Genomic DNA, 14383 nt, shown 5'->3' with positions numbered 1-14383 from the left:
AGACACAAATGAGTCTGATTACCAAATAATCCATAGGGGTCATCTGAAGCCTCGATGATAATGACCGCCTCTGTCAGCGTCCCTAATTTGGCTCCTCCTGTTGTTTCATTCAGAAGCTGCACAAGAAAAGATTCATCCAGCTCAGGGTAGATGTCGTTAATGATGTATATTGGCACAGCTTTACTGGTTTCCCCTTCTAGCAAGACCACATCTGATGAAGCTATACTATAATCTTCACCTGCAAAGACCAAGAGCAAACTGTTAGCACCAATTCCAAAATATGACAAGACCACATATACTAGGGAAAGACTATTGAGAATCAAATTTTATGGATATGCTCAGAGAGACATGTTTGAGGCTATGAATTACATTTATTCCACACAAGTAAACTTTTAATTCTAAAACTATAAAAATATGGATTTGATAAAATCACAAGATAATGGAAAAGACTTCCTCAGTGTATTTGAAATTTATTCCTTCACTTTCAGAAAGATAGATGAGAGAGATTATTCCTTATCTATAGAAAAGTTATGTACAATATTCTCAGAACAAGAATAGAAATAGAATTCTAATTTTACTTGGAAGATGGATTATACAGTTGTACAGATGAATCATGTTAGCATCCTCAATGGCACAGCTGGAAATGATAGAGTTTCCCACAAAGTTGGATTACAAGTAGCTTCTGAGTACTGCTCAGGGAGGTAAGAGCTTTGTTTCTTGATGGGGTGTGTCCATACAGCGCCTAAGGAGATGCAGCCTTCCTCGGCCTGAGCGGCCTACAGCCTAAAGCAAAACTTTAAGTAAAGTGATTCAGCAAAAAATGGGCTAAAGATGGCGCCTGGAGGATGCTACAAAGGCGTGGTTTCCCCATTCATTATGGGTGGGGAGACTGAGCGGTTTTTCCCTTTCTACCTTTAAAGGAGCTTTCTGCACACATGAATGGCTCATGTACTGGCCTGGGATTGGCCGTGAACTATGTGCTAGTGATCTTTATCCCGGATAGGCTAGGCTATTTCTCATGGGAATTCCCCTCGTGGTTTGGTGCTATATATATGATTGCTTGGAGAGAAATAAATGAGATCTTGCTTGACTTGACTCCCGGCTCATGGGTTTGTGTTCGAGTCGTCGGTACTTATCATCTCGTCAAACCCCGCCAGCTGTTCGGCTGGATCCCGACAGTTTCTCATCAAACCATAAATAGGAAAAAGAAGGATGCTACTTAAGGAGCCTAAGGAATAATTGCTTAACACTAACTGACCCCCAACACTTGTGAATGTACCAGCCATCTAGACACAGACGGGCATTCCTAAGAGCACTCACCCTCAAATGTGCACAAATTAGGTGAGCCTGATTTCTTGTCTTTTTAAGCAAGGATCATGTCCAGATTATTATTTTTTACGAGTCATGATAGCCCATTCATTCACACTCTTATTCATTCAAGTGAAAAACATAATTCTAGACTCCGAGTTGCTGTTAAGCAAACTTCCCCCCAAATGCTGCAACTCCATTACTAATGAAGGCAGTCTTCTACTGTTTGCATTTGGCAGTGAAACCATTTCTATGCATAAAATAACCTATGCTAGCCATTCATTGCCTTTTTAATGTTCATTAATAAATAAGCAAGATAAAGGGATCTGTAGACAAGGCTGCTAAGCACCAAAATCAATGGCTGCTCATTTTTCCCCTGCATTCCTCAATAGTCATTTACACAAGAATCCCTTTCAAAAACAAATAAGTACACCCAAAGGCAACCAATTCTGCCCTTAGTTTACTTTGCATTGTTTTGTGTATATTTTGGTCACTACAGCAATTGAATGTATATACACTTTTACCATCAGTTTTCATGAATTCTACAACTTCAGTGTCAAAGATATATAAAAACTTTAGATATGTCTCTAAACAAATAGAAAAGTATCATTGCTTTCTAGTTGATTTTCCTAACTGCATCTATGAATAGCTTTGTTCTCAAGGACATATGTCCCCCTAAAATACTTCCCTGCTCCTAAGTGTCTCCCCTTACCAGCTACGGCAGTTATTGGCACAGCTTTAAACTTCACGGAAACATCTGCAAATGCTCCCCCTGTTCTGGTCACATTGATAATGGGTCCAACGTGATTCTCTGCCACTCGAACAATTGGCGCTGAGAGCTGAAGAATTCCAAATGCATCGTCGTTGGCAAGGATAATGAGATGGGCAATGGTATCTACTTTAGGCCCCAGGCGTGGAGAATTTAGAACTGAAAGACAAAAGAGTAGCTAAAATATTGTGATTCTACCAACTAAAAGTCATTAAAAATTTTTTGAAACTCAGCCACATTTTTTTATTTTGAAACAGGATTTCATAAAGTTGTAGATGATCTAAGTTGCTGAGGTTGGCTGCAAACCTGCAGTCGTCTTGTCTCAGCCCTCTCAAGTACTTGGATTACAAGCGAGCACCTCTACACCCGGCGGGCGGGGCTTTTCATTTGTGACAACTTCTCTCTGCTATTTATACGTTAAAAGATTTAAATATGTATATGAACCACCATTAGTCTAAACATTCGGTATGTAAAAATAAATAGAAAGTCCTTACTCTCCTGTAGAATGTAAATTCTAGGAAGATTATTTTTTATTATAAAATCTTGGCAAAGAAATAGTTACTCTGCAGGAATATTTTTGATAAGTATTGGAAAGTTATCAAAATGGAAAAAATTGATTGAAACATAATTAATCACAATTTATATAATAACAGGTAATAATGAACCTGCAGAATTATGCCCTTCTAATTAGCTCAGCATCATGCCATTCATTACAGTATTTATGGTATCAGGCTAGTATTTCAGTTACAAAACTGAGTAGAAAAGTAATTTAGTTCCTTGAGCTCAAAAAATAGCTACAAACTATAATCATCCTACTGTGCTAGAACTTATTCCTCCTATCTAATTGTATTTGGGTACCTATTATCCAACACCCCTCTCCCTTCTCTCTCCACTACCCTGCCTAGCCGCTAGTAATAACCATTCTACTTTCTTCTTTCAGATCAATCTTCTTAGCTTCTACATATGAGTGAGAATATGCAGTAATTATCTTTCTGTATCTGACTTATTTCGTTTATGTTAATATCCTCCGGTTCCATTCATTTTGCCACAAATAACTGGATTTCTTTTTTTTTTTTTTTTTTTTTTTTTTTTTTTTTTTTTGGTGGTACTGGGGTTCCTGGAAGCCCTTCTACCTCTGGGCTACACTCCCAGACCTATTTTGTACTTTTTTTAAATTTTAGAAACAGGGTCTTTTAAGCCAGTGTGGCTGGCTTCAAACCTGCATGATTCTCCTGTCTCCGCCTCCCAAGCGAGGGGATTACAAGCATGAGCCAACACGCCCAGTGCATATCATTTCCTATAGCTGAATAATATTCCACTGTGTCTGCATACTGCATTTTTATCCATTTATCTGTTTATAGATAGATAGATGATAGATTATAGATAGATAGCTTGGCAGATGAGGAATCAGAGGCACAAAGAAGTTGATGGAATTATCTAAGGGCTTATATGAGCACCTGTTAGACATACTCAAGAGGCATACTATAAGGGTTTGCCTCATACTTATTCCTCACCAAAGCAAGTGTAACTCCTGAGGCTATCCATGCTGGGGCCCCCTTATGCAGGTGCTGAAAACCAGTCTCACACTGCTCTTCTCATGCATGCAATGTAATGATTTCATTCATAGTAGAGGAAAGATCTAAACAGGCCCTATGTTAGCTTTGCCTATTAAAATTTGAGCCACTATCACATAAATTTGAACCTAATTTTTATTTTACATCTTGGATATTCTGAATGGTCCCAAGAATATTGCTTGGTTTGGGGGACATATACAATATAAAATACACATCTATTGTTTCTCTCATCTCAAAGCACATTGATGTTCTGTGTATGCTATTTTATTAATAATAGTTGCTTATAGCTATTGAATATCCACCATGTGCCAAATACTTAATTTTTACATGTATTATCACATTTAATCTCTATCATTTTATCTATATTACAGATAAGTAAAGTGAGGCTTTAAAAGATATGTCCAACAGCTTATTACTATACAGTGAATATGTTATCTGACACCAACACGCACAGCTCCTAACCACTGTTATGTGCACCACTTTTTTTTGGTTTTATTCCTCTTTCAATAAATTAAGTTACTTGAAAAACAGGTGGCTTTTTCTAATTCTTACTGAATAAGACTACTTATTGGGGTTATTTTAACTTGTTTTCTCTTTTAACTGATTCTAAACCTAGCTTTAAAAAAGTAAGTAAGGGATATTGTGTGAAAATTTTAAGCCTTGACTATGGTCTGAAACTTTAATGTTAGCAACTGCAAATTTCCTTTTCTAACCATGCACTAAAATCACTTTCATTGTGAGTAAGAATGTCGCACACTCAATATAACATCTTCACCCAACGTTACAGTGAGGTGAAGAAAATGACTTGTGAGTAATCTTGACCCATATAGCAGAACATAGTCAATTTTAGGTCTTGGAATTTTATATTTTAAGCTATGTAATTCTACATAAGTTCTTACTGTTACAGCCCTTTTCCCTCCCCTTACACATGTTTCTTGCCACAAAGACCTTTGGTTGGTTAGAGAATCTTCCAGAGGAGGTTCAGATGAAAGAGAATAAGGCTCTTGGTACTAGGACTATTCCTTAATTCCCCAGATTGATTCCAGAATGTTTTGAAGCTCCAATCTAATAATAGTACTATAGGTCAGTTACACACAGATTATACTGATGCTTCTAAAATATACTCTGCAGATATAGCTAACTGTTAAAACATATTTGTAAGAAATAATGAATCCCACTTTCAGTTGTTGTACAGATAGACATTTTATGATGATTCATTCAAAGTTAGTTTACTATTTTTATAGAATTTTCGATTATACCCCAATTCCATTTGATTATTTTTAAGTGGCGCATTGCAATCTCACATCATAACGTAGTTCACAGTGACAGTAACATACCATTTTAAAATTCTGATCTCTGATAATGACAACACACTAATGCATACTTACTTGGGCGACGCTGTACTTTCTCTATTAAAGTAGAATGGAGAAGTTCAATAAACACAGACTCTGACCTTTCTGGTTCATCATCATCCAAAATTGAAATAGTCACTGTGGCTTCACTCTGATTAGCTCCAAAGAAAGCAAATCCAGAAGCTGATATATAGTCTCTTCCCTGAGTCGCTCTGGCTAAACTGGGGGGGAAATAAGGTGGTTTCTCCATATCATCTACTGTAGCATATGAGACCATGACTTTTCCCATTAGGCCTTTCAACCTCACTATTGATAATGTGACATTCTGGGTTGCTTCCTCAACTTCAATAGGTCTATTTTTCTCAGAAAAAATAAATACCCCATAAGGATCATCACTAGCCAAAACTGTTAATGTGGCATTAGTGTGTACACCCAGAGAACCACTGGAGACGCTGAGGATAGACACAGAGAATTCCTTATCCAGTTCTGGATCTTCATCTGGCAATATTTCCACTGTGATGTGGGCACTTGTCTGCCCAATCTCAAAAGTGATGTTCCCAGAGGTAAAGGCAAGATCCCCATCAGGATCCGAGTCAATGCTCCAACACAGGGTCACTCGAGATAATGTCCCATGACTCCTCACAACCTGCAAGAGGTTTAATGTTGAGATGTTTCAAAAAAGAGATTGACTCAGACATTTCTAAGTACATAAAGAGAGTAGCACAACAAAATTTTATTTTACTTATATAAGTTGTCAAGGTTATAAGATTATTGAAGGCAGGGACTATGTATGGCACCTCCTTGACAACCCCCAAGAGTCTTACAAATGGAGGGTTTAATTTAAGAAGTGATTATCAGCCAGGCGTGGTGGCGCACACTTGTAATCCCAGCATTCGGGAGGCTGAGACCAAAGGACTGAGGTTCTCAGACAGCCTCAGCTACTTAGTGAGGCCCTCTGCAACTCACTGAGACCTGGTTTCAAAATAAAGAATAAAAAATAGGGCAGGGGGTGTAGCTCGGAGGTCAAATACCGCTGGGTTCCATTCCCAGACCCGCAAAAAAAAAAAAAAAAAAAAAAGTGATTATCACAAGAAATCACAATTGGATAAAAAAATTATATCAGTAATTAGTTAATTAGGCATACTCATAAAATGCTTATATTTGCTACAAAAAATTATGCATATCTCATTATAAGGTTTAGGTGATTTTTTTCTGAAACAATAGCATAAAATTCACTTTAAAAGAAATCATATCTCCTTTATTTTTCATATATACAACAAATCACCAAAAATATATTTGGCCCAAGGTTTAATAAAATACAATTAATAAGGAAAAATGCTTTTTGGATATAGTAAGAAAAATGAAAAGCTTAATAATTATTCCAAATAAGGCCCAGATTATTATTTCCAAGATTTTTTTTTCTTGGTGCTAAAAATGAAACCTACTCTCTTTGGCACTCTACTGCTGAGCTATATACCCGAAACCCACTTTGTCTTATTTTTGAGTCACGGCCTCCCTAAATTGTCCAGGCTGGCCTTCAACTTGCAATCCCCCTTGCCTCAGCCTCCTGAGTAGCTGGGATTATAGAAGTGGGCCACCATGTCCAACTTCAGGAATAAATTTTATTTGAACTTAAAATATGATCTCCAAAACTAGAAGTTGGGTGGGCATGGTGGTGCATGTTTATAATGTCAGCATTTGGGAGGCTGAGATAGGAGAATCACGGTTCACAGATGACCTCAGCTACTATTTAGTGAGGCCTTTTCAACTCAGTGATACCCTGTTTCAAAATAAAGAAAAAAATAGGGCTGGTGATATAGCTCAGAGATAGAATGCCCCTGGGATCCATCCCCAGTACTACAAAAAAAAAAAAAAGTTTGGGACAATAATTTTATAATAATGTGATTATCTAATCTCTTAATTTCTTTTTTCTTTCCTGTGTAGTTACTCTTTCTAAACATGTTCAATTAATTTCAAGTGATTCATTGCCAACCTGCCATAAGAGTATCAAAAGGTATGTTTCAGTTATCTTACTTCATTATTTGTTTAAAAGCTGAGGAAGCTGAGCAAGCTTCTAGCTTCTCTGAGTCACTGAACAATACAATCCTTAGTTTCTGTTGGAACAAAGCAGAAGAAACACCCACGCACACCAACTAGAGCTATTATTATCATTGCTGTTCACAAATGTTTTGGATTTTTCCAGCCTTCTGGGGGAGAGACTGAATAAAACCACACTTCACCCCCTGACATTAGGTATGGCCATGCTATTTGCTCTGATCATAGAAATTAGGTAGAAATTATATAAAATGATTCCAGAAAGAATCTGTAAGGCTACTATGTAGTTCTAAACACCTATATTTTTCTGTTTTCTTTTATGAAGATAAAAAATATCTGTTGAGATGTTGTATGTGTAATGCTTCGTTACTAGCGTGACTGATGATCAGAGTCCCTTTCCAGTTTAGGTTAGATATATTATGACAAGTGAAAAACTCACGGGACCAAGCCATTGTGATTCTGAAGATGTTTGTTACCACAGCCTTATCTCTACTAACAAAAATCTGTACAAGATAAATACTTATGGTATGGCTCCATTATATTCTTTAAAGGGTCAAGAATCCTCAGAATAATAAAAGAAATACATAGGCAAAATTAAAAAACAAAAACACTAACACCAGATCACTATCTAATTGACAAATTGTACTGTTTGCACCAATATACTCATTTATTTCCACCTACACAGGAAAAAAAAAAAAAACATAAAACACACCTTCAAAAACAACAAAGCAATTTTCTAAAAAAAAAAAAAGTGTCTAGAAATGGAGGAGAAAAAGTACTCACTTTTAATATAACAATGTTGAAACCATCTTCTGGTTCAGTTCCATTGACAAAGAGGGACTCGGGGCTGAATTCAAACACTCCATGAGCATGGTCAGAGGCTGCAATTGTCACTAGAATCTGAGAAGCCACTCCTAGACTGGCTGCATGAACAGATTCCAACAAACAGCAAAAAAAAAATGTTAATCAGTAATTAACAAACCACAGGAAAAGCCAAGAAACATCTTTATGAAAAGAGCCATTCCATTCATTGAGTACATTCTAATTTGTTTTAGAAAGAAAGGCAGACACAAATGGTTGCCACACATATTCATGTTTTTATGACCTTTGGCACCGAAGTAGACACACAAGCGCTGCATAAGCAGTTGGAGATGAATAAGGAAAACTTGTTTTTTTCTTTTTCTACTCTATGAAAGAAAACATTCTTCCACACAGAGTAAGTGAGGAAGGTCTCTCACGACCTTTATTGACCTCAAAAGAACATGAGCCAAATGATCTAAACTTTATGAAACAGTAGTTTCCCTATGATTTTTGTCAATGGGATGGAACAGATTCTTGTTTGCCGATGTGCATTAATTCGAATTGGTCTACTTTTCACATCATATTAAGATATTATTTATATATTCCTTCTGATCCCAAATAGCCCATACTAAGGTCTAGAAAAGCATTTAGTGTGTTTTCCTAATAAATATGTTCAGTTTTTATGTTTTATTAGCATCTGTAAATAAAAATAAACAATCTTAAAAATAAGAGTAATTAAATGCAGCAGGTACATGAGACATTGATGGAAGTTAGAAATAAGGATAGAAACACGAGTTCAGACACTGATATATAAAACCTGACAGAAAAAGAAATATTTGAGGATTAGAAAGTGCTATCTTTCAAGATGCAAGCATTCTAAATAGTCTCTTGACACATTAAAAAAAAAGTTGAGATAAAAAGCTGAATCATGTTTGCATATGAATCTACTTCAAAAAGCATCTTCTTTTCAATATTCCCCAAATAAATGGCAACATATTTTCCCTTTTTATTTTCCATCTAATTTCTTTTTGTCATTAATTTTAACTAAATGAAGGGCATGGTTCTTTTGTTACATAAAGCAAATATAATACATTTAATATGAAAATACAAATGTTCTGTTTATCTCTTTATGGTATTCAAAACTATGTAAAATGTTTTTCAACAATCATTTTTAAATGACATTCAAGCAACATTCCTACCCCATCAGAAGCAGGCATTGGGTTACGTTCATACAGAGAGGGGGAGCCTAGACATGGGAGGCAGACAGGTTGCCATTCTGAATCCATCACTTTCTATCTGGGGAACTATAACCTAGAGCAAATAGTACTTCGTGAAGTTGTTATGATGGTTAATGAGATAAAATATGTAAAGGACCTACACATAGTAGCTACCAACAAGTAGTACTGTCAGGCATGGTGGCACATGCCTATAATCCCAGCTAGTCAAAAGGCTAAGGCAGGAGACTCACAAGTTCAAAGCCAGTCTGGACAACTTAGCAAGACCCTGTCTCAAAAAATCTCTAAGTAAAAATTTAAAAGGGCTGGAGATGCAGCTTAGTGATAAAGTATTTGCCTACTATGCCCGAGAACCTGGGTTTCATTCCCAGAACAGAAAAAAAGAAAAGTGGTTAGCATCATTGTTTTTAAAATGAGGAGTTAAAATACAAATATATAAAAGGCCTGAGAAACAGCTGCTTACCATGTTTGTGAATAGTTGGAAAGAAGAATTCCAGGTCCCCATCACCACTACCACTGCCATCAACCCTAAAGAGCTCAGTCACTTCACAAAGAGACACACAGAGACACAACCCACACAACACATATGGACACAATGAGAAAATGAAGAGCTCTTAGAACATATTAAGCAAAGAGAAAAAAATAAAGTAATATTCATTTGAGGACATAAATTCTTCCACAGTAAGAAGATTGTTCAAATGATAATACTGTAACACCAGGCAAGCTATTAAATTTCCAGATATCATTCATCATTTCAGGAAATACTCCATGTAAACTGATATTGGTATTTCCCATTTCCAACTATTTTAATTATTTTTAAATTTTTTATTGGTACATTGTTTTTATACATTTTTGTGAGGTACAAGATGGTGGAGGCATAATGCACACATCATCCTTTAGTTTTATCCTTTTACAGCAATATAAATTGTTTCCTAACATTTTAAACATTTCAAAAATATATAAGTATATATTCAATCATATACTTGGGCATCTGTGCCTGTGACAGTCACCTTCCCCCTCACAACCATCAGCTCAAAATTAGGGAAACACATCTATTTCCTCTATTTACAAATTCAAACACCACCCGCATTTACCATTTTCACACTTGATCACCCTCTTGCCACTGACACTGTGGAAGGAGCCCTAGATAGCAGTCAAAAGTTCTACTTCAGCCCTACTGTGAGAGACACCAGCTGTAAAAATGTCAGCAGGACACTAAACTTGCTGTCTCTAATTTCTCGCCTACAAAAAGTGCTGCCTTTACAGAAATGTTGTAACTATAAAATAACATAATGAAAAACAACTGATATTATAACGCTTGTAAAATACCCTGACACTATAAAAAGACTATAACAAAGACAAAGTAGTTAGACTTTTGCATCCAATACATCTTATACTTCAACCATTATTTTTGTCCCATGTTTACAAACAAAAGAGAAGGGAAGGGCAGTGATGATACGAAAAAACAGTCAGAAAAGCAAAGCCACATCCACACACACATGCTTCTATCCATATACACATGCGGCCTTGATTGACAAGCTGGTTTAAGAACAGCTCTGATCTTTGCTTTTTCTCTCAATAGGATGTGAATATAACAGACATGAGGATTTATGGCACTCAAAATCTAAAATCATTTTAGAGACTTGAGGCAAAATGGATTTCTAGCAACTATCTGGTAAACAGCCTTGCTCCCATCTTATCTGGAAGTCATGAGAAAGATGTGTGAAGTCCAACACCTCTTTATAAATAGCATAAAATGTCTATTCTGGATGTAGCTACCTTACATAGAATCAGTTTCAGAGACAAAACTAGAGTAAGGGGTCCTCTCTTGATAGTCAAACAAATTCAGCTCTCCAAGCTATTTCATATCTTAGGCAGTGGCTAGGTATGAGTCCTGGGGTGGAAATCTTTGCTTAATTCCTCTTCTTCCAATCTCAATTCACTGAGAAAAAACTTAGATCCTCTGACACTACTGCTTACTAAGAAACTTTAAGATTGGCTGTCAAGTGAGAACCCATATATAATTTTTTTAGGCTGCAGTAGTGCATATTCTAGAGATCTGGAAAAAGGTTTCCACATAAAATCACAAGTATGAATATGATCACAAATATCTCAAGAATGATTGATGTTTGGTGCCAGGCTCAGTGTTAGAGTTCTTGCCTAGCATGTGCAAGTTCCTGGGTTCAATCCCCAACACTTAAAAAATACATATTTGATGCTCCATTATTAATCAGCATTGAGTAATGGTCAACTAACATTTTTTCTTTCTGTTACATGAGGGTTTTTTTTTTACCTCTGAGTAATAGAAAGAGCAACTTTTCAAATATTTTATGATAGACTTCTTAATAATTAAGGTACTGCCATGAAAAATAATGATTTGAAGATTAGCGAAGCCGATATTTTTACATGCCACTTTTCAGAGAGGTCATCTAGCACATTTTTATGGTACTGTCTGTCCACCAAGCTGTAGTAGTGTTTATTTAATCACTGCCCTGCTCCTAAGCACTGGCTCCATCTCTCCTACTTTTACATGGGCTTTGGGAACAAAGGAAATGGAGATTTTGCAAACATCTTAAAATCCCCATTTATACAAAACACAATTTTAATATATTTGTTCTATGCAGTCTCTCCTTTTGAATGGCATATATATTATGACTTTCTTCATCAAAATAATACAAAAGAGAATGATATCAGATTTTATAATGAAGAGACAATCCTGATGAATACTATGCCAACTTTCATTCTCTTATACTTACAAAGTAATACAAAATGCCACATGTATTCTATAACACCCCCCAGTAACTAATGATAATCAAACAGTTTAAGACTTTTGCAAAAAAGCAAATATAATTAGTTCATCTAACTAGAATAGATATTATAAAAAACCTCATTTTGATGAGGATAAGTTGTGACTTGTAATTAGTTTTAACTCCAAACAGCTTTCTGAATATAAGAACTGAGAATAAGGTATACTTGACCTGTTCTATTATTAATTGTCTCATATAGATTACCTAACAGAATTGGTTTTTACCTGCATTTTATCTAGAAATAGCCCTCATGGAGGTGTTGTGAAAAATTTAAAAGGAAGGAAAGATAAGAGGGAGTTTTAGGGGTACTTAGTATGAATTACAGCTATACCTTGCTGATTCAGTACAATTGTACTATTTCATCTAAAAGCAAAGCCACTTTATTTATTTATTTATTTATTTATTTATTTATTTATTTATTTATTTTGGTGGTACTGGGGTTCCTGGAAACCCTTCTCCAGTCTACACTCCCAGACCTATTTCATATTTTTATTTGGAAACAGGGTCTCTTAAGCCAGCGAGGCTGGCATCGAACCAGTGCGATCCTCCTGTCTTTGCCTCCCAAGCGCAGGGATTACAAGTGTGTGCCACCACTCCCGGCGCAAAGCCACTTTAAAAAAGACCAATAGGTAGCCAGGCGTGGTGGCACACGCTTGTAATCCCCGTGCTTGGGAGGCTGAGGCAGGAGGATTGCGCAGGTTCGAAGCCAGCCTCAGCTGGCTTAAGAGACACTGTTTGCAAATAAAATATAAGACAGGTCTGAGAGTATAGCCCAGAGAGAGAAGGCCCCTGGGTTCCATCCCCAGTACCACCAAAAAAAAAAAAAAAAAATCAATAGGTAAATTTAAAATAGGTAATAATCATACAATAGAGAATCCATATAATAATCCATATAATAAACAGATATTATTGAAAACAAAACCTCACAGAAAATTGTGAGTTGAATATTAATATATAAAACATACTCAAAATTTTGTAGAGAAGAACTACCTTTTATCGACTTTCTTTTTTATCCATAAAACAATCAGAACTGTTTATTATAAATTTTAAGTAATTGTTAATCTTCAGGGTGTTCTCTTCAAAAACTAGTTATTCGTTCGTGTGTGTGTGTGTGTGTGTGTGTGTGTGTGTGTGTGTGTGTGTGTGGTACTGGGGGTGGAACCCAGGGGCTTTTCTACCACTAGCTACACTCCCAGACTTATTTTTATACTTTATTTGGAAACAGGGTCTCACTAAGTTGCTGAGAGCCTCACTCAGTAGCTGAGGCTGGCTCTGAACCTGTGTAATCCTCCTGTCTCAGTCTCCCAAGTGCTGGGATTACAAGCGTGCGCCACCATGCCCACTTTATTCATTCTTTTTTAAGTACAAATTCTGTTAGAAACTTTTCCTAACAGAATTTGCTGTCATCTAGGTGTGTAGAAAAGCAAATATTTGACATTTTTGAACCACTATTCTTACCTCCTCCCTCCAAGTTTAACAACTCAACTTTAAAAGATTTTTCTAGCTCAGGAATAGAATTATCAGTGATGTTGACAAAAATGTACTTATATCTTTCTCCAGGTTGAAATTCTAGTGTTCCAGTAACATTCTGAAATACAAATGAAAGATTTATCTATTAGATCAACATTATTTTGTATATGAGATTGAAAAATGGGAATTTTTGCTATATATCAAATTATTATAAATGCTGAAACAAAGATATAAATAAAATGCAAAACTAATAAATACTTGAGTTGATATGAATAGCATTAAATGAAAATACTGAATACATTTTATTCAACTAAATAAGGTTAGATGGATTTTTATTTTTCTTATTTACTTACACCTTACTAAAGTAGTCAAGGCATGCTAGGAACTTGGGAGTCATTCTTGATACCCTTTTCTGCCTTATCCCTCCCACTAAGTAACCTTCAGTTCTTGCTTTTTAATTCTGATATCTCTTGAGCTCACCTATTCTTTTCATCCACATTGTCACTAGCCCAGTTCAATATACCATCACCTCTTGCTTGGTCAAACAGACACCTTACTTTCTAATATGAAATCTGTATTCTCTAATCCATTTTCCACAGTTTAGCCTAGTGATATTTATAAGTGCATGCCATCTTTTGATTGCTTCATGTTCTTCAAAGAGAAGCCAAAAGTGTAGCTTAATTTCTTAGTCCTTAGATGACCAGCCCTTGCATATCTTGTTGTTTTTTTTATCACTACACCTGGTTTTCCATATTATAGAACCACTGGCCTTCTCGCAGTTCCTGCAAGAGCTTGTTTCCTTCCCTACACGAATGTCCTTGCTCAAGCCATTTTACCAATCTCAAACAGTTCTTTCCTTCTTTGTCTCCCTCTCTTCTCCAGAAACTTCAGGGTTCAGTATAAAGCCCAGCAAGCCTTCCTTCACTACCCAGCCTACATCACCACCCACCCTTCAAGATCACAAACTTTGAACACTTCTCACAACTGTAATTCAGTAATTACCTACTTGTTT

At 36.1% G+C, this 14383-nt stretch overlaps 1 protein-coding gene across 1 annotated transcript in view; it reads right to left on the bottom strand.

Moving 5' to 3' along the window:
• ADGRV1 (adhesion G protein-coupled receptor V1) overlaps positions 1-14383 on the bottom strand; it is a gene marked incomplete at both ends in the record, with an annotated part of 566633 nt that overhangs the window by 453514 nt on the left and 98736 nt on the right. The window contains 6 exons of the mRNA XM_080707128.1: positions 23-238; positions 2021-2236; positions 5040-5649; positions 7842-7981; positions 9558-9638; positions 13360-13489. Coding sequence (XP_080563254.1) covers positions 23-238; positions 2021-2236; positions 5040-5649; positions 7842-7981; positions 9558-9638; positions 13360-13489 — 1393 coding nt within the window. The remainder of the gene's footprint in view (positions 1-22; positions 239-2020; positions 2237-5039; positions 5650-7841; positions 7982-9557; positions 9639-13359; positions 13490-14383) is intronic.

Source organism: Muscardinus avellanarius (genome assembly GCF_963383645.1).
Source record: "Muscardinus avellanarius genome assembly, chromosome: 1".
In the NCBI taxonomy this organism is placed as follows: domain Eukaryota; kingdom Metazoa; phylum Chordata; class Mammalia; order Rodentia; family Gliridae; genus Muscardinus; species Muscardinus avellanarius.
Note: the sequence above shows the minus strand (reverse complement) of the source record. Positions and strands in the feature narration are given on the sequence as shown.